General features: G+C 45.2%; 1 protein-coding gene across 4 annotated transcripts in view; it reads right to left on the bottom strand.

The window, feature by feature from the left end:
* Nucleotides 1-882: 882 nt before the first annotated feature.
* The window catches only part of NEO1 (neogenin 1), a 218,571-nt gene continuing 201,190 nt past the window's right edge, over nt 883-18,263 (bottom strand). For 2 of the 4 annotated variants that reach the window (XM_043471014.1, XM_043471015.1), the window contains exons 23-28: nt 15,095-15,333; nt 14,453-14,545; nt 10,298-10,456; nt 6,293-6,556; nt 4,142-4,278; nt 883-3,449 (exon numbers count right to left, since the gene is read on the bottom strand). In XM_043471014.1, the coding sequence (XP_043326949.1) occupies nt 3,366-3,449; nt 4,142-4,278; nt 6,293-6,556; nt 10,298-10,456; nt 14,453-14,545; nt 15,095-15,333 (976 nt within the window). In that variant the 3' untranslated portion in view covers nt 883-3,365. The remainder of the gene's footprint in view (nt 3,450-4,141; nt 4,279-6,292; nt 6,557-10,297; nt 10,457-14,452; nt 14,546-15,094; nt 15,334-18,263) is intronic. The other 2 variants (XM_043471016.1, XM_043471017.1) reach the window with 1 other exon arrangement.

Genomic DNA, 18,263 nt, shown 5'->3' with positions numbered 1-18,263 from the left:
CTCACCTGAGCCCAGACGCTCACACTGTGAGAACGCTTACAGGGTGCTACAGACTGAACGTGTGCATCTCCCCAAACTCACATGTTGAAATCCTAATCCCCAACACACGAAGGTGATGAGGCTGTGAGGGTGGGCGCCCAGGATGGGATTAGCACCCTTATATTAATAAAAGAGACCCCGGAGAGTTCTCTCACCCTTCTGCCAGGTGAGACACAGTGAGAAGACGCGAGCCAGGAGGCGGGTCCTCACCAGACACCATGTCTGCCCATTCCTTGATCTTGAACTTCCAAACCTCCAGAACTGTGAGAAAATAAATGTTTGCTGTGTCAGCCCCCCAAGTCTATGGTATTTTTGTCACAGCAGCCCAAGCTAAGACGCAGTGAACACAGTCAGCATGTGAGGCAGCCCAGGCCAGGCAGGGCTCCTTGCAGACACCTGCTCTAGGGCTTTGCCATCACACACTGGTGTGAGGTGCGGGCGGGGTCAGGAAGGCCCAGGCTGAGTATGGGGCCAGTCTGTGCACCAACACAGACCAAGCTGCTTCCCCAGACGTTGCCACACCAGGGACTTGGCTGTGCTTTCCTGCTGGGGTCACCTGTCTCTTTCTGACAGGTGTGACCTTCAATCCCTCAGACTCTCAGTCCCTGCAGGGGAGCAACGGGGGTGGGAACAGGGCTCATCTCTGGGGCTGGTGGACTCACCAGCTAGGCTCACCACCTAGCTTCCCCCACCACACCATCCTATGTGCCCCTGAGCACTCCTGCCTTTATGGCGACGAGGGCGAGGGTGAAGTCCCCTTGAGGCGGGGAAATGGGATTCCCCACCTCCGCAAGTTCTGTTTCCCTAAGGAAAAAGGAAAATAACTCTTTGTCCAGACCACAGTTTGATTGAATTAAAAAAAGTGTATTGGATTTCCAATACTAAATAAAAACATGAAACTGTTTTTCAAAAAGCCATAGAGTTTACAGCATCAACTACAGAAAAGGCCAAACAAGTGTGTACAGAAACTAGTTCCCAGCAGCCCTCCAGGCCCCCCTCCAGCAGGCGACAAGGCAACAGACACGTTTGTTCCAAATCTTCCTGAAGGAAGCTGCTGGCCAGCAGCTCAACTAGGACATGACAAGACACACAATGGTTTAATTTCAAAAATCACAGGAAAATGTAAGAAAATGTATTAAATTGTGAAAAGGTGCAATACAGAATAGCTTTCCTATTTCTTACTTTTAAAAAAATCCCCCAACTTTGAACAGTTATTTATTTAAAAATAGGTCCCTCCCCCCGCCCCAGTTCTGTGGCAGTATGCAGGTACCAAGGCCCTGAGGTAACAGAAGTATCAGGGTTCATGGGAGGGAATGCCCCGAATACCGAGCATGTCTCTTTGGGCAAAAGGTAAGACAGTTTCTGGGGAATCTAGCGCTCCTGGTGTCCAGAGTGCCTTTTTCAGGATCAGCTGAAGTGCACTGGGTTTCCGGAATCCTGCCTGGCACTATCCTCCATGACCGGCTAGCAGGGCAGCAGAGGGTCCAGCACTGCTCTTTTCATTGCCCCCAATCAAGAAACAGAGAGTTTACCTCCTGGAAGAGCCAATGTGCGATGAGACCTAAGCGGGGGAAATGACCAATGTAGAAAGGCAAGTGGGGCTCCTGCCTGCCGCAGGCTGAGCGCCCCCTGGTGGTCTCAGCCACTGAGACGACAGTTCTTGGCTACCAAACCACAGCTCCATCTGCCTGACACACTCTTCTAGGGTTTGCTGGGGAGTCAGGGAAGATGCCTGAGGGTCAGTCCTGTATTTTTTCTTCATATATTCTTAATATATAAAAAAAAACTCAGCTCCTTTCCTTTTAAAGAAGAAGCACACGAGACCCACCTGTAAAAGCCAGAGGCTTCTCGCATGGCTGGCCTCTCAGGGCCCCTCAGAGACCTCCTGTCGCCCTGTTCGAATCAGGGGCTTAGCTGAGCTGCTGGGGGGGGGGCGGGGGGCGCTCTCCTGGTCCCCTGCTGCTTATGGGACAGTGTTCAGAAAGAACTGGGAGCCTCACTGGTGCTGCAGCCCCTGCCTGCTTCATTCTTGCTAACGCCTTCTCCACAGGGGCTCCGAGACGTAGAAATGAGGGCTGGACTGCTGGACTGACCAAGGACAGGAACTAGGGAGAAGCAAGGAGTCTTGTGTGGGGACAAAGCTCCCACCTTAACATCCGACTTCTTCAAGGTCAGAGGGTTAACAGCAGGACGGGGGTCCATCCTCTTCTCTGATATCCCAGGAACGTGCCAGGCTTCTGCCCTGAACTGCATCACTCCTGTAATGTGATGTCTGACTCCTCAGCGTGGATGTTACTATCAGGATATTACCAAGACACCAGGGCAGCTACATCCTTGAACCCACCTATTGCACAGAAGAACTTTTTTTTACTAGATCCAAATGAAACTCCAGTTGCAACTTAGTGACAATAGAGATGGACATGCCAGGACAATAAAGAAGATGCTTCCTTTCTCTGCAGGCTTCTGGAAGAAAGTACAATGACTGAAACATTCACAGGATCTCAGCAGCCCCTCCATTTCCAATTCCCAACCCTCCCAGCCCGCCCCCACCCCAATACTGAAACTGCACAGAAACCAACAAACAAGTCTTTTCAATGTTACATTTCATTCAGATAGATCTGTAATCTCACAGTGATGAGAGGAGAAAGTCAGGCCTTTAATAATTATAAAAAAATAATAAAAAAGCTTACAAACAGCAATGCAATATTTCCTCCCCCCTTCAAAGTGATGGATTAACAGCTGGTAGAGGATGCAATGACTCAGAATCAAAAATAAAAACAAAAACAAAAACAAACCAACCCCTGGAACAACCCACACTGTCAATGACTTTCCATACATAATTCAAACAAGCAGTCAAATGTCAACCACTTGTGGAGACCACCACGGACTTCCTTGGTTTTGAAAGTGTTTTTCTTTTGAAGGTAAAATAAAATAGAACACAAATAAAATTGTACAGAAATGCCAATGTCTACACTCCATAAAGGCGATGCCGTCGCAGCATGAAGACACGGCCTGCCCACCAAGTGAAACATAGGTTGCACTGCTTGCCTCTTCCCTGGACACAACATTTTGGCCCATGGTGCCCAGTCCTGCAGGGTATCGGCAGGCAAAGGGAAGCTGCCTCAACACAGGCGTCTTCCAGGCTGACTGGGAGAAGGCAGGTGGCCAGGCCTGGAGCCGGCCCCACGCGGGGGCGCTGGCCGGGCGGCCTGCTCACTCTGTGTTCTCAAGTGCTGTCCTCTGGTGCTCTGTACAACTCCTTGATTTCAAGGCTAAGTCCCAAGACTTCTAGACTTGGGCCGGGAGTCACGTCCCGGTCAAGGTGGTCACGCTGTCGTGATGGCGTTTAGGTCCTTCATCAGTCCTTCCAGGTGGGCCATCTCTTTGGTCAGCTCATCTGGCTCATAGCTCTACGGAAAAGAGAAGAGTGTTACCGGGCACACTCCAAACAGCCGTCCAGAAGGAGGGCCCACGGAAAGAGGTCACCGTGTCGAGGGATGAGCGAGAAAACTGCTGGGCAGACTGGACCACCCACGTCCCTGCCAGCCCGGCAGAGTCAGGCTGCAGGACGGGCCCAAGCCAGCAACCACTCATTTCTTTCCATCACAAAATGCCTTTCCTCCAACTCGTGCTGCCAGGGTCACAAGGACCTCACAGGCCCCACCGCTTGCCCCTTCTAGTCTCTGTCAGAGCCAACACAGCTGGTGTAACCCCTGGATCTCTGGGGCCCAAGCTCTCCTCCTAAGAGAGTCCTGTGCCAGGAAAGGCAGAGGTAGAGCATATCTACTGGAATGTGGGAGTGAAAGATCAAGGAGAGACTCTGCCGATTTTATTTTGAGAGCAATCACTCAGGCAACTTCCTCTACAGCATCCTGCTCAGGAAAGATCATGAACAGGGGCTGGGGGTAAAAGAACATGTGGATGGTTCAAACCAAGACAAGAGGATCAGAGAGACAGGCCAGAGTTGAAAGGAAGGCCGGTGTGACAAGCCAATCCAAGCAGATCGGGCCTGCAGCACAGCCCAGGCTCAGGGGAGCAGCCGAGTGCCCGCCGGCGGACTGAGCGAGCCGGCCCCGCGCTCTGGGCCGACACGGGGACTCACGCTCTCGGAGTCTTCCAGCATCCTTGTGGTCTCCTGCACTTCAGGGGCACTGGGGACCACCACTGGCATAGGAGGCCGGCTCCTTCCTAAAGTCCCGATGGAGGCCGTCTTCACGGCGTGAATGTGATGATTCAGAGCTGCAGGGGGAAAGGCGGCACCATCAGGGGTGAGTCTGAGCCTGCTGCCCTGATCCTCACAAAGGTATGTGAGGTCCGGACGCTGCTCAGGGTGAGGGGTGCACACACACCCAGCACAGAGCTCCTGCTCTGAAAAGGGACTGAACAGGATGGAAGGAGGGAGAGAGCAGGGCATCCAAGAGGCCAGAGAAGATGTTCCATGTGGCTTTAAAAACTCATCTCTTAGACCAGTGGTTCTCACAGTGTAGCAGTTCCAGGGCCCCTCACACAATGTCTGGGAGGTCAAAACTCTTCATAATAAAACCAAGACACATTTGCCCTTCCACTGATGGTACAAAAGCAATAGTGGGAAAAAACGTTGGAGCCTCAGCACAAATTAGGTATTGGCACCACGCTGTAAACTCATTCATGAACATGCACACTTGCCAAGTTTAAAAAAGAGCCAGTGTAATTAATGTAGAAAAAGTTATGTTATGAAGTTGATTACACATCTTTTAAATATTCTAAAATGGAAATACGGGTAAAATACTACTGCACACCAAAGCATGATGGCTGTCTTTGAAAGGCACTTGTAATTGAGTTGTGAGCTGAACTGGTGCTTTCATTACAAAACAACAATGTTATTAATCGTTCAGAGAAAGACTGACACACACGTTATTTAGACTTGAGCATTTGGCAGACATTTTCTATAAAGTGAGTGAAGCCTGTCAGTCACTTTAGGGAAGACAATGGACAGCATTTATTTCCAATGATAAAATTTAAGTTTAAAATGAAAAATCAGAATTGTGAAAAACTTTTATCTGCAACCATAAGCTTGAGGGCTTCCCAATACTTAACAGACTTTGATGATATTAAGAATGTGTTTTTACATACTATTTAACAAAATGTATCAAGATTTGGAGGATCTGTATAAGTTAGTGAACCAATACTTTCCAAATGACCAACATGTGGTGTTTAGTATCATGCATTCAAAGTGCAGTATAGATGGATTTAACGTGACAGAGTATGAATAATTATATGCTTTTGGATTCCACATGACAAACAAATCTCTAAGAAATCACAGTTTGCTGAGTTTTGCTGCAGTGTCAAAGAAGAATACCCACAGCAGTCTGAAAAGTTTATATAAATAATCTTTCCTTTCCAACTACATATCTGTGAGGCCAGATTTTCTTTGACCAAAACAACACACTGCAACAGATTAAATGCAGAAGCAGGTATGAGAATCTGGCTGTCTTCTATTAAGCCAGAAATTAAAGACAGCTGCAAAAATCTAAGACTGCTACTCTTCTCACTATATTTTTATTTTGAAAGTTATTTCTCATGAAAATATGTTATTTACCTTAACATGACAGATTTATTGCTATTTTTATATGAATAAAATAGTTTTAAAATCTGTTTTGATTTCTAATATAGTGAATAATGACAGGTATAACTCATGTGAAGAAAAAGTTCTTTTGCAGCTTCAACAGCTTTTAAGAGCTAAAAAGGGTCCTGAGACCAAAAGCTTGACAACCAGTGACTTATTCTGAAACAAACCATCATAAGAGAGAAATTTATGTGAAACAGTAGGAGGCAAAAAAGCATCCCTTTAAGGTGAGAGGACCTTTGTTGAGCTGTGTGAACTTGACGAGTTAATAACCCTTCTGCAGGGTTATTTCTGCAACCTTGGTTTTTTCCTTGCTTCCAAGTTTTGCACTCCCTAATCCTTCTCCAGTTGGCAGGAATTCTATGGAGTGAGGCAGTTCTGGGAGGCCCAGATCTGTTGTTCATACTCACGCCACTGGATTCTACCAAGCGTCCTGCACACAAAACATACTTCAGAAAGTCAGCCTTTGCTCCCTGCCAAATTATTCTCTTGTTTATGTATGTTCCCGAAGGACGAGCCCCTATCCTCCCTGAGAGGATAAGGATCAGCTTGGAGGACATTAGCTTTGTTATTCTGCAAAGAAGTGGCAACTGGGGTCTTGAGCCAGAGCCACAGGGCCCCTCGAGCGGTGCTGCTTTCCTTGCTCACCTTGCTGGGAGAGTAACGGTGTGCTTGGCAACGCTGGATCGTAGGTGGGAGGCCCGGGCGGCGGGATCGCGGGCACAGCAAAGCTCTTCAGTGGGTGGGAAGGGCGAACGTGGGCTGTAGGGAGACTCTGGCCTGAATCTTCCTCTTGGGAGCTGGCCAAGTAAGAGGAGCTGGTAGCACCTTCAGGATCCTGGTGATCAGTACAGCATGTTTGAGACGAGGAGGCTGGCATGGTGTCAGTGCTTGGGGTGTTTCGAACAGATTCTACAGCAGGAAAGCCTAAATGTTAGCATTTATTTTACCACTGAACATATGCGCATTCTGGGGTTCTCACTACCTACTGCTAAGAGCCCCTGAAACTGGCTCAATGAGCACTTCGGGTCAATGCTAGTTCAAGGGAACACAGATTGGCATTGCTGCCAAGGCTAAATAAGAATGGTCTAATTTCAGAGTCCCCCCAGAATTTGTCAACCAGATGCTGGACTTTTTTCACCTACACAACTAAGTGGTCACAATTTTACAGATTTAAAGCTCTTCTCAGTACTCACTATGGAGCACACATAAAGGTTCCTGATATGGTGTCTGTTAAGATGTAAGCAAGAAAATTTAAAATTTTATTCACTGATTGACAGCTTCCGAGACTAGCCTTTCACAGACAACACATCACCAAGGCCACCTGGGTACCTGACGAGAAGCAGCTCTGCCCTGAGGCCTGGTGGTCCCTGCAGGAGAGGCCGTGCCACGGGCCCGCACCCCTTCTGGCAACTGCACAGCCTCCCCAGAGCCAGAGCCCCACAGCTCAAGTGAGGCCTGGACAGCCGAAAGGTCCAAAGGTCTGCCAGTGGCTTTAAGATAATGCCATGAGGTGTTTGGGCGTCCAGAGGAAAAAAGAGGGGTATATCAGCCTGAAGAAGGGGCAGCTCAGGAAAAACATGACAAAAATCTCAAAATAAGTGAAGAGGCATTAGAGTTGTTCTGGAAGGCAGCATGGTGGGGTAGAAAAAGCACTGGCTCTGGAGTCAGACAGACCTGAATCCTAATCTCTTCCTATGAGCTGAGTGAACTTGGCAGTAACCAAATCTGTTTCTTCACCTATAAAAATAGGGAGAATAATGCTAACCCTAACACATAATTTACTGAGGATTAATTAGAAAGATGAATAAAAAGTGCTGAACACAGGGTTTGAATGATTGATAAGGTTTTTTCTTTGTAGATTATCAGGTGCTTAAGTGCTTTATACTCATTAGCTCATTCAATCCTCACAGTAACACATCAGATGCTGGGAGCTTAAGAATGGCCCAAGGACACAGAACTGATGGGCAGAATTCTGAATCCTGGCCCCTGAGTCCTAAACCCAGGCTCCATCCACTGAACACTACCTGCTCTTCCAAGCCCAGTCCACATGTCCCTCGATGCTGCAGGGGCAGAAGCAGCACCAATTCCCAGGGCGACCATATGAGGAAGGCTTTTCACACAGTGTGAGCTGGTGCAGACCAACATCCCCACCCTGAGGAGGGGCCTAGAGGACACCAGGCAGCCTGAAGGAAGGCCTTCTTTGACTCCTAGAGTCCTCAACCTTATCAAGGAAAATTAACCCTTTTAAGTAGTAATCCATGAGCAACCTGCTGAAATCCAACCTCTCCCAGCCTTTGTTGCTGAGGCAGCCATGAATCTGTTCCCTTGGGCTCTCAGGAGATGGGCCATGGCAGTCAAGAGTGCTACTCAAAGGTCTGGCCTTGGGATCCAGCAATAAGGGACTCATACACCTTCCCCAAGTGGCGAAAGCATGGCTAACTTAACCTCCCAGGCACAGGTCACTTCTCATCCTTTCCAGGGCTGCGCTGAGGGTCTCATTTCTCTTGCCTGCTCAGGTCAGCTACCACCTCACCTGGGGAGCTGCTGGTCCCACTCTCTGTGATCCTGGGCTGGGTGGAAGCTGATTAACAAGGGTAACAAGGATGAGGAGAGAGAAAAAATGAGGCTCTTGCCCTGACCATGTACTGGTAGCTATGTTAGGACAGCTCAGGCACACAGCCGTACCATGGCTGCCTCGACTGCCTTACTTTGATGTATAAGCTTCTGAGGGCCAGAGATGGTGGGAAAGGTGAAAAAGGAGAAGAGGCCTGCCTACATGCAGCAGAGTGCAGTGCAACTCCAGAGGGCATGGCACCCTGAAACTGTGCAACACCCCCTGCTCACGAGGGAAACGATACTGTAACTAGAATTTCTACCTCCTGATGGAGCTCTCAGAGTTGTCTAAGACACAAAGTGCACAGTGGCTGAGCACCTGGACAAGTGCAAAGTGTGTTTTCTGCATCAGGTGGTAGTGACAAAAGTAAATATCCAAGGAAAAGACAGAAAACGCCCTCTAGGCAGATCACCCGGCCCAAGATGGGCTGTGGCAACACTGGGGTCTAGAGACACAGGGAAATACAACGGTAGTAGAGCTCTGATCACTCTAGACACCTGCTCTACATTTCAAATCCATCTTCAGAGGCTCCATTAGAAGTTTTACCTTCTTTTAACCCCTCTGGTCATTAAAACAAAGAACCCTTTAGTGGAGGAAATCATTACTTTCTCCCCTTTTCGCTTTCTGCCTAAATACATACAGAACCAAACTTTTATCAACACTGACCCCTTGGGTGAGGGGTGGGTGGGAGCTCTCTGCTTCCTGCCAAACTTCAACCTCCTTCTTGTCCAGGAGGGAGGAGGCAGGGGGCTGACCCCCTGGGAAGACCCTGCCACACGGTTAGGTATGCTCCTATCCCAGTGGGTGAGATCTTTCTGCCTTAAAAATGGAGAAATACAGTCAGGACACAAAAGCCTCTTTGTAAGAGCAGGTCTGGAGGGCTCTGAGATTACGTCTGTGAGGCAGAGTCTGGTTCTCCATACAGCCTCCTGCAGGCTGTCTTTCCCTAAAGGCAAGAACCCACACCTGGACTGGAGGGAGGGAAATGCCAATTTCAGAGATGAGTTCAAGCAGCATTCTCCAAAGTAAGGGTTTGGGAGCAGATAACTTCGGGAGTTATCAGGCATGTCTTAGTAAGCTTGGATCTCCATTGATGCTTTGTGTATGTTTGTTATTGACCAAAACTCAGAGGAGGAAGGGATGTTACTGGCAACCCAAGCTTCTAAGCATGATGTTTTGAAGTTCTTTTAAAAATGGGATTCACGTGAAATTGCCCCATTTTCTAGAACTAACAAAACTCAGCTCTACTAGTAACATCTGTAACTATTTTTTTTTAATCTGTAACTATTAAAAGACAAGTTTCAAGTTTCAAATGATGGAAAAAGAGTATACTGTATATATGAGAAGTTTTTTTTTTTAGCACCTTAAAACTGATAAAGCTGCTTCTTAAGATTTTCAAACTGAGACACGGTGGTCTAGAACTGTGTATCTTTACATACACTGCAGATTGTTAGGCTAATGTCCCATCTATTTTTAGAGATGATCTATGCTTGGGAGCCCTTTTTAATTTCACTCCACTAGGCAACCTGAGGTTTACAATCTGCGTAACTTGAACGTGGCCGCTGGCCCTGTTGCCCACAGGTGTTGCTCTTACTTTGGTTCACGGCAGATACATGTAATTATGAGCTCACATTAGAAGTACCTTACGGTTGCCCTAAGAACCCTTCCACCATTAGGTAAAGGCAACCTCTAGTGTCTAAAAATCATCCAGATTACATTTTCCTTTCCAATTGAAGGATTAAACATACTGAAAATATGATGGAATTAAGATGCAAGTGGATGGAACAAGACATGGCTGTGTGATTAGAGTTATGTTTCTTACTAAAACGACACCTTGCCTTGAGCTCTTAAAACTCTGGGAGAAAAATGAAGTGAATTTTACAGAAAAAAACTTGAGTCAGTAACAGAAATGTTACGATAGACAGATAACACTGACAAAAACTCCAAATCCTTCTAAGTGGGGCAGGTCCTCCCCTGTGCAGCTTGCCAACTCTTTCAGAATGCTTTCAACCTGGGGCTCCATCCTCATCTCTCACCTGTGGAATTGGCCCTGTCTGAAAGGGACATGGATGTGCCAATGGGCCATGGGCTGCCCGGGTGGTAGAGATGACTGCGAGCTGGAGAAGCGAGGCTGCTGGAGTGGAAATGATGGTGAGGGTTATCGAGGGAATGGATGGGATGGGCACTAATCACAGCTGTGAATGAACACAAGACAGAGAAATGCTTAACATGCTTGCACAGACACACATACATCACAGTTCAAGAGCAGTTACCCCGCACCCCCTGCCCATGCAGTACCACCATTCCCTGGTTTTCTGGTGGCAGCTTAGGCAATTAGCCACGGGTTTGGACAATTAGCCATGGGTTCTACATTTGTCTTAAAAAAAAATCAACACACTCTTATGCACATGTCTCTATATATACATAGAAAGAAAAAAGCCTGAGAATTTTTACTAAAATGTTAACACATTATCTTGTAGGGAAGAGTGGTGAAGATTTTTTTTTTAAATTTCTTTTGGTTTATCTTTATTTTCCAATTCTACAGTAAACATGGATTACATGAGTTATTAAAAATACCTACTTGAATATGTCACAAAGTATAAACCCATAAGCCAACAAATGATGGTTTCGGTATCTATAATTTTTTTCTCCTGCTTATAAAGATAGAAGTCCCTTTTCCTTCGAGTATATTCCTAATTCATTCTGTCTTTTCTTACTTGCTGAGTGAAGCATGAAATAGGTATTTAGGCTGAATGAATAAGTGGCTGTTTAATCAGTTTTCATATCTTAAAATGAATGCAAATGGAAATGAACTGTTAAGGTCCAATCTAGTACTAGAAGCATGAAAGACAGGCCTAGGGCACCATCTCTTCCTGCTTCCAGGCTGGGACCTTAGCCATATCTACTCACATTTTAAAATATAAATGGATTTTTTCTAAATTCCCTCTTTCCTTCTGGCTAAGGAATTCAATTTGCTGCATTTAGCAAATGAATCCACATTTTCACACAGATATTCCACATAAAACTTTCTATGAAGACAAAGTGCTTCTTTAATGAGCGCCCTTATCGATCCTAGAGATGGAAAAACAAAATCAGAAGCACAGCTGAGGTACAAACTTTTCTTAGGTACTCCCTTAGAGTAGCTGTGGAAGCAGAAAGTTTAACATCAAGATGGTGGTGGTGGTGGTGTAATTGCTAAGTCATATCTGACTCTTGCGACTCCATGGACTATAGCCTGCCATCAAGATAACCAGCTCTAGATTCCCGAAATAGGCAAACAGGTAGGGTTGATCAGAAACAAGTGGGATCTTTCCTGCCCACCCCCACTTCCCTTTAAGCAAGGACTTCAAAAACTTTGTGATAAAACTCAATTAGCCCTTGGATGCTATTAAAATGTCAGGTCACCAAGAGTCTCCCTGATCTTCGGCGGTAGGTGGGGGGCCACTCAACACTACTCAGGTGAAGAAAACCCCAGGCAACACAACAGAGGGCCTCCGTTCGGCAGCATTCTCACCACGTGCAAGCAAGCAGGTGGCTCAACCAGCCAGGGACCCTGGAGCAGGGCCACCCCCTCCCCTCCTCAAGGCCCGGGAAACTAATCAGGGGCTTTCCCTGCTCTCGGGGACCAGAAAGTGAAGGCGGTCCCCGGGAATAAAATACAAAAGCTGGCTGAGGAGAGGTCTCAGGGCAGCTGGGCAGTTAGCATCTCCTCCATGGGAAGACAGGAAGTTTTCAGAAGTGGGGTGTTTCAGAATCAGTGTTTCTCACAATTAAGGATAGGGTGAGGGGGAAGGACTCCTGACTTTTACCCAGGAAGTGCAACTTGAAAGTGTTTTAGGTATACAGACTCTCACAAAAGTAAAACAAAGCTGATTAAAAAAAAAAAAAAACAAACTTTGTCAGTTTTTCCAAATTAAGTAAACAAAAAAATAAATAAAAGAATGTGACAGCCTGTCTGGAATATAGTTGGCAAGCATCAGCTATTAGTTGAATCAGAATCCACTGCTTCTGTGCAAGGCCTTCGACGGAACCTCATCCCACCGCCACTAAGCCATTCCCAGCAGTGCTCAGACATTTACAGCCACGGTAGGTGGATGGGGGATGCAGCCTCCAGGGAATCCCGGCTTGTAAAAAAGGACTGAAGCCATGTGGCGAAAAGCATATCTCAAGCCCGATCTCAAGTATATCTGGGCACTTGTATCAGATTCTTGAATTAAAGAATTCACTCACTCAGCTGCTGGGGCACAAATGAAATAACACTGTATACTTATACATACTCCTTCCCACCACCAAAAAAAAAAGAAAAGAAAAGAAAAAAAAACCAGGAATGCTGTCAACTAGTACAGCTTATCTTTTCTCTGTAACATATTTAAAAGTAACAAATCTAGGAATAGCGAGAGTCAAACTTTACAAGTTTTAAAAATAAGCAAGTTCAGGCAAGAACTTATATAAAACAATCAAGTAGTCAAGCTACCATCTTCTTATAAATCAAAAGTAGCTGGAATGAACTAGTCTACTCTTTTTGGAGGTTTCCCTGGTGGCTCAGATAGTAAAGAATCTGCCTGCAATGTGGGTGACCCGGGTTCAATCCCTGGGTTGGGAAGATTCCCTGGAGAAGGAAATGGCTAACTACTGCAGTATTCTTGCCTAGAAAATCCCATGGACAGAGGAGCCTGGGAGACTACAGTCTATGGGGTCGCAAAGAGTCGTACACGACTGAGTGACTAACACTTTCACTCTTTTTGGACATTTCTAAACCTGGGGACCTTGTCCAGGGCATGTCTGATGAGAGGAAAACCAGTTTTCCTTGCACACGCCCAAGTATAGGCCCCTCTTCTTATCATGGACCCTAAGCAAAAAGTACTTTGTGCAGAAATGAACTGTTAGTAAATCAGTCTTTTATTCTTCCAAAGCGGATTCTCAGAATCTTGTGCGAGTGACAGCATGTGGGCCGACATGACATTCTCAGGGATCCCACTGGTTTCCATCTATACAGTGCCATCTTCTGTGTCAGGATATCTGTGATTGTTTAGAATCTCTGTCACTTATGGACAGACATGGCTGACAGTCCTGAAATGGGGCATCTTTTAAGAAACGAATAAAAAACCCCAAAGCTCATTTAGGTTAAATTGAAAAGTGATTCTTCAGGATTTAAATCTAGGTCTGACACTCAAATGGTAAAGAATCTGCCTGCAATGCAGGAGACCAGGGTTCAATCCCTGGTCAGGAAGATCCTCTGGAGACAGGAATGGCAATCCACTCCAGCATTCTTGCCTGGAGAATCCCATGGACAGAGAAGCCTGGTGGGCTACAGTCTGTGGGATTGCAGAGAGTAGGACACAACTGAGCAACTAACACAATGACTGACAGTATTAATGTCTGCTAACCTACTATTCAGCCCAGAGCAAATTTCAAGATTAAATAGTTTCTTAAACTTGGATTTGGTACTGGTAGGCAGGTGGCTGCTTATCTCTTTAGAATGGCTCAGAGGACCCTCCGCTGGAAGCCCCATTGTGCCAGTTCATCTGAAAGGCTTCCTCACCTTGAAAACAGTAACAAGGGAGAAGAAACACTAGTGTACAAATGTAATTTGCTTGTCCCATTGCATTTTGGTTTTTAATCATGATAATATACTTGAGTTTCAAATACTACAGGAGGCTGGGCAACTTTTATGCTTATCTAAGTGAGGCACAGGTCAAATAAAGTTGAAAAATAATGCTATAAAAACAGAAACTCCATGCTGTCTACCTGAAACTCCTCTAAAATATAAAGTCTATTGATTAAAAAAAAAACTGTGCAATGCCTATCAACACTGATCATGTATCGGGAAACCTAAGGAACACTGTGACATCTGGCCATCCTTAGCCCCAGCCTAGAGCGATCTGTCCCCCATCTCTCCTGAGGAGACTTTATCTACTTTTAAAGAGACTGGTTACTTCCCTAATGCCTGGGAGACTTGTGAAAATTGGCCTGTAGTTTATTTACATTGAAATTAAAGAGGCTACTAGTAAGAATAAATACTAATCACAAAATATGGCAAATGTTTGATTCTTCTTCTCTCAAGGTGCCAAAGCTTTGGTAGATTAATTTTTGCATTAGGATCAAGTGACGTCAAAGAGATCATTTGTAGCTGTTCCCCAATATGACTGGATAATTGGCAGCACTTGGGAAAAGAGAAGCTTTTAACTTACGCTGGGGTGGCTGGGAGTCAAAGGGCATCATCATTTTTGGTCTCATTCCCCGCCTTCCTGCCAGTGTAGACATGCTGTCCTCTGATTCATGCCCTAGACATCAAATATGGAGGTTGGTTACAAACATGTGTCTAGGCCAGTGAGCAGCCTCAGCAGTAAAACATTTCAAGTGAAGGCAGATTCAGGACTCAAAGACAACATAGTAGGGACAAGGTGTTGCAGGAAGTGAAATAAAGAGGAAAATGACCATCATCACATTACAGGGATCTCTGTTGAGTCAATGCAGTTGACACAACGCTGCCTATCATGTTTCAATGCATGTCTGTGAGGAAGAGCAGGCAGACCAAGAATATGCCAAACACAACAATGAGAGCTGGGCTCCAAGTGAAGGGATGGGATGAAATGTGCAGACGTGTGCTAGGCTGTCTCAAATCTTGAGCTGGCGAAGTGCGATGAGAGACCTAAGAGAGCGAGAAGACTGTTTCATCTGGGTACAGAACCTCTGTCTCTTAATAAGTTAGCTATTCTTCATCAGAAGTTGCTGCGGTAATACATGTTTCTCTAAACCTAACTTCTTATAGGGATTACCAAATTAAGGCAACTTTGCAAAATGGAAAATGGTTTAAATGAAAAAACCTGTACCTCTATATGAATTCCGCCTTTGATGGATATTGCTGTCCATGGAATTGTCAACTGGTGTGATATCTTGAGAATTACGAGGAATTGGTGTATCAGTCATGATGGGGTTTGGATCTGGAGACTTATCGATGGGTTTGAGCTCCAGTCTCTCGTGATGGATCCAGAGGTCTGGGGGTTTGACATCTTTGGAGTTCCCTTTATACTTGTGGGAGCCATTCACTGATTTGCAAGCAGCTCGTTTCCTAGGCACGAAATTAAGAGGATTTTAATATTATTGGTCAAAACAGTTTGAATGTTTAAAACAGTCCTTCTGAGAGATGCTTCAGGCAAAATCAGAAACTACAAACAAGAAAGACAGAGGCAAGAAGTTTTACCCTGGGGAGAATGATATGAAATGATGCTGGCAAGATGGGCTGGGGTCAAATCATTAAGGAATTTTAGAGCCGAGACCAGAGTCTGAACTTGCCTCTGTGAGTAAAGAGAAATCCCTGAATGGTTTTAAGCAGGAGAGTAAGGAGATCAGTTTTGAGTCAAAAGTTTAAACCAACTGGGATGTGAAGAATGGATTGAGGAGTAGGGGACAAAACAAGGGGGCCGTTAGGATGCAGCTGCCAACAACTGCGGCCTGACTGACAGTGGCCTGGGGCAGCGAGAATGGAGCGGAGAGGGAGATCTGGTGGTTATTAAGGAACCAGAAATGACAAGGCTTGGTGAAAAAATGGATGTGGGAAAAGACAGAAATAAAGACACAAGAGGAATAAAGGATATTGCCAAGGTCTCTGGCTTAAGCCATTTACTAACACTGGGGAGAAGTTGGTTTGACAGAAAGAATTATAAATTGTTTTGGACATACTAAGTGTCCATCTGAGACATTAAATATAAAACATAAAACAGGCAATTGGGTTTGAGACTGAAGCAAGCCTGAGACTCAGAAGAGAGAAGCCTTGGCTAGAGATAGAAATATGGGAGTAGTTGAAATTCAGAAGTAAATGAAGCCACAGGAGCAGGTAACTCCAGGACCAGGCCCTGAGGAATGTTTATCTGATGGCAGAGTAGACTGGAGAAGCTGTGAAAAAGAACACACAATCATGGAATACAAGAGAAGAGAGTGTTTTAAGAAGGAAGGAGTAGTTGACTGTGTTGAGAGATTAAGATGAGGACTGAAAAATTTCCTTTGGCTTTCGCAACATGGAGGTCAGTAGTAACCTCAGCAAAAGCAACTTTGGTGAAGCAGTGGGGGCAGAATTTGGATTAGAAAGGACTAAAGCATGAGTGGGCAGCAAAAGAATGGACAGGTGGTGAGTGGAGACAAGTGTTCAAGAAACTTGTGGTGAAGGGAAAGACAGGGTTTCTTTGTGGTTGGTGGTAAAGACCATGCAGTAGAGGAAAGGTTATAATTGTTTCTTAGGATGGAAGAAGTCTGAGCACAGTCAAGTGCTAGAGGGATGGAGCCAATGGAGCGAGAGGTTAGCTGTACTGACAGAGGGGCAACCACAAGGACAAGGTCTCTGAAAGCAGGAGGCACTGGGATACAGCAGGTAAACTGAGAACAAGTTTCAGATGGGAGGAAGGGGGAGAAAATGACTGTTCCCAACACGGAAGGGCTTTAGATCTAATGGTGGTACACTGAGGTAGGTGGTTCTCATCTGTTGAGTAAGGGGGCTCTAGAGAGATGTGCTAAGAAACTCTAGGGGCTAAAGTCTATAAACAGCTACAATTGAAACGGGAGGTGCCTCAGATATGAGAGAAGATGAAAAATACTAAGAAAAGCTCACATATTTTTTCACAGTCAATGGAACATTTGGAAAGTAGGTCACTGGGGGAGGAGGAGGGGAAAACTCTATAAAGACTTGATACAACTCTTTTAAACAAAGGGACCCGAACTGTAGGACCTGCAGATTCAAAAACAGAGTACAGCACCTATGACAAACTCATTTTCCTGCCTCTTAATCTGAAGACTAAGTATTTTAGTACTTTATTTTTTATTTACTTTGAATTTTAGATTCCCCCAAATAAGAAGGAATTCTGTTATTTTGTTTATTCAGATTCTTTTAAATAAAGATCTCAAGATCTTTATTTAAAACTAGATGTAAAATCAAAAGTTCATAAAGATAGATAAATGGGAAATGCTGAAAAAGAAGCTTGTAGAAAAGTCCTAGCATAGAAAAATATGATTTTAGCGGTTTTAGGGAGAAACAGTTTTCTACAATCAAAGGCAGGGGAAGCTGTAAGAGGCAGTGATCAAAAGGCAGTGATACAATGTAAGCTGCTGAAAGCTATTTTACTTGGGCAAAAGAAAGATTAAAAACATCACATAACCTATAGAAAATGACAAAGTCATTACTAGCAGCAGTTAGCCTGTAGCTTATACTTGACCTCTATACTGAAAACAAACAGATTTATGGTTATTAAATACATGCATCCTTGCCTTGGACAGACCAGCTCTGAGCATAATCACACAGACATGAATTTCTTTCTCTCTTTATGGAGCAATACCTCCATCTTATGATCTTTTAGGATACTGCATCTAAAGTTGTTCTATTACTCATATTGTGTTTTTGCTCAAGAATCTCCTTTTTTTTTCTTTATGGCACTGTCTTGCTGGCCAGAGATAGGAATAGAATGTGACCTAGGATCAAGGATTCCCTCAGCTTCAGGAGTGAAGGCTGTTATCAAGCACCACATAATGGTGATCACCTTGCTATTTGCTCTAAACAATTAGCCACAAGCCTCAAAATCCCAGGTGAGTTCAGGGCTAGAAGCCACCTTTCCTCTCTGCTAATATGACATGCTGATTTTAAATAATCCTTTCTCATTCATTTAATCAGTACATCTCCCCATCACACCCCCAACCAACTCTGCCTCCTGTGGTCCCAACCTCAACTGCTACTTTTGGTGAGTGAAAGTCACTCAGTCATGTCTGACTCTTTGCGACCCCATGACTTATACAGTCCATGGAATTCTCCAGGCCAGAATACTGGAGTGGGTAGCCCTTCCCTTCTCCAGGGAATCTTCCTAACCCAGGGATCAAACCCAGGTCTGCTGCATTGCAGGCAGATTCTTTACCAGCTGAACCTTTGGTAGCACATCTTTAAAAATACTCTCAAACTTAGAACTAGAGGTCTGTGGTATGCTTCCATCTCAGCCGGCATTTGTGCCATGAAATTCCGCA

The sequence above is a fragment of the Cervus canadensis genome, chromosome 6, assembly GCF_019320065.1.
Source record: "Cervus canadensis isolate Bull #8, Minnesota chromosome 6, ASM1932006v1, whole genome shotgun sequence".
NCBI classification, from domain to species: domain Eukaryota; kingdom Metazoa; phylum Chordata; class Mammalia; order Artiodactyla; family Cervidae; genus Cervus; species Cervus canadensis.
The sequence above is the reverse complement of the archived record's forward strand: the minus strand, read 5'-3'. Positions and strand labels throughout refer to the sequence as shown.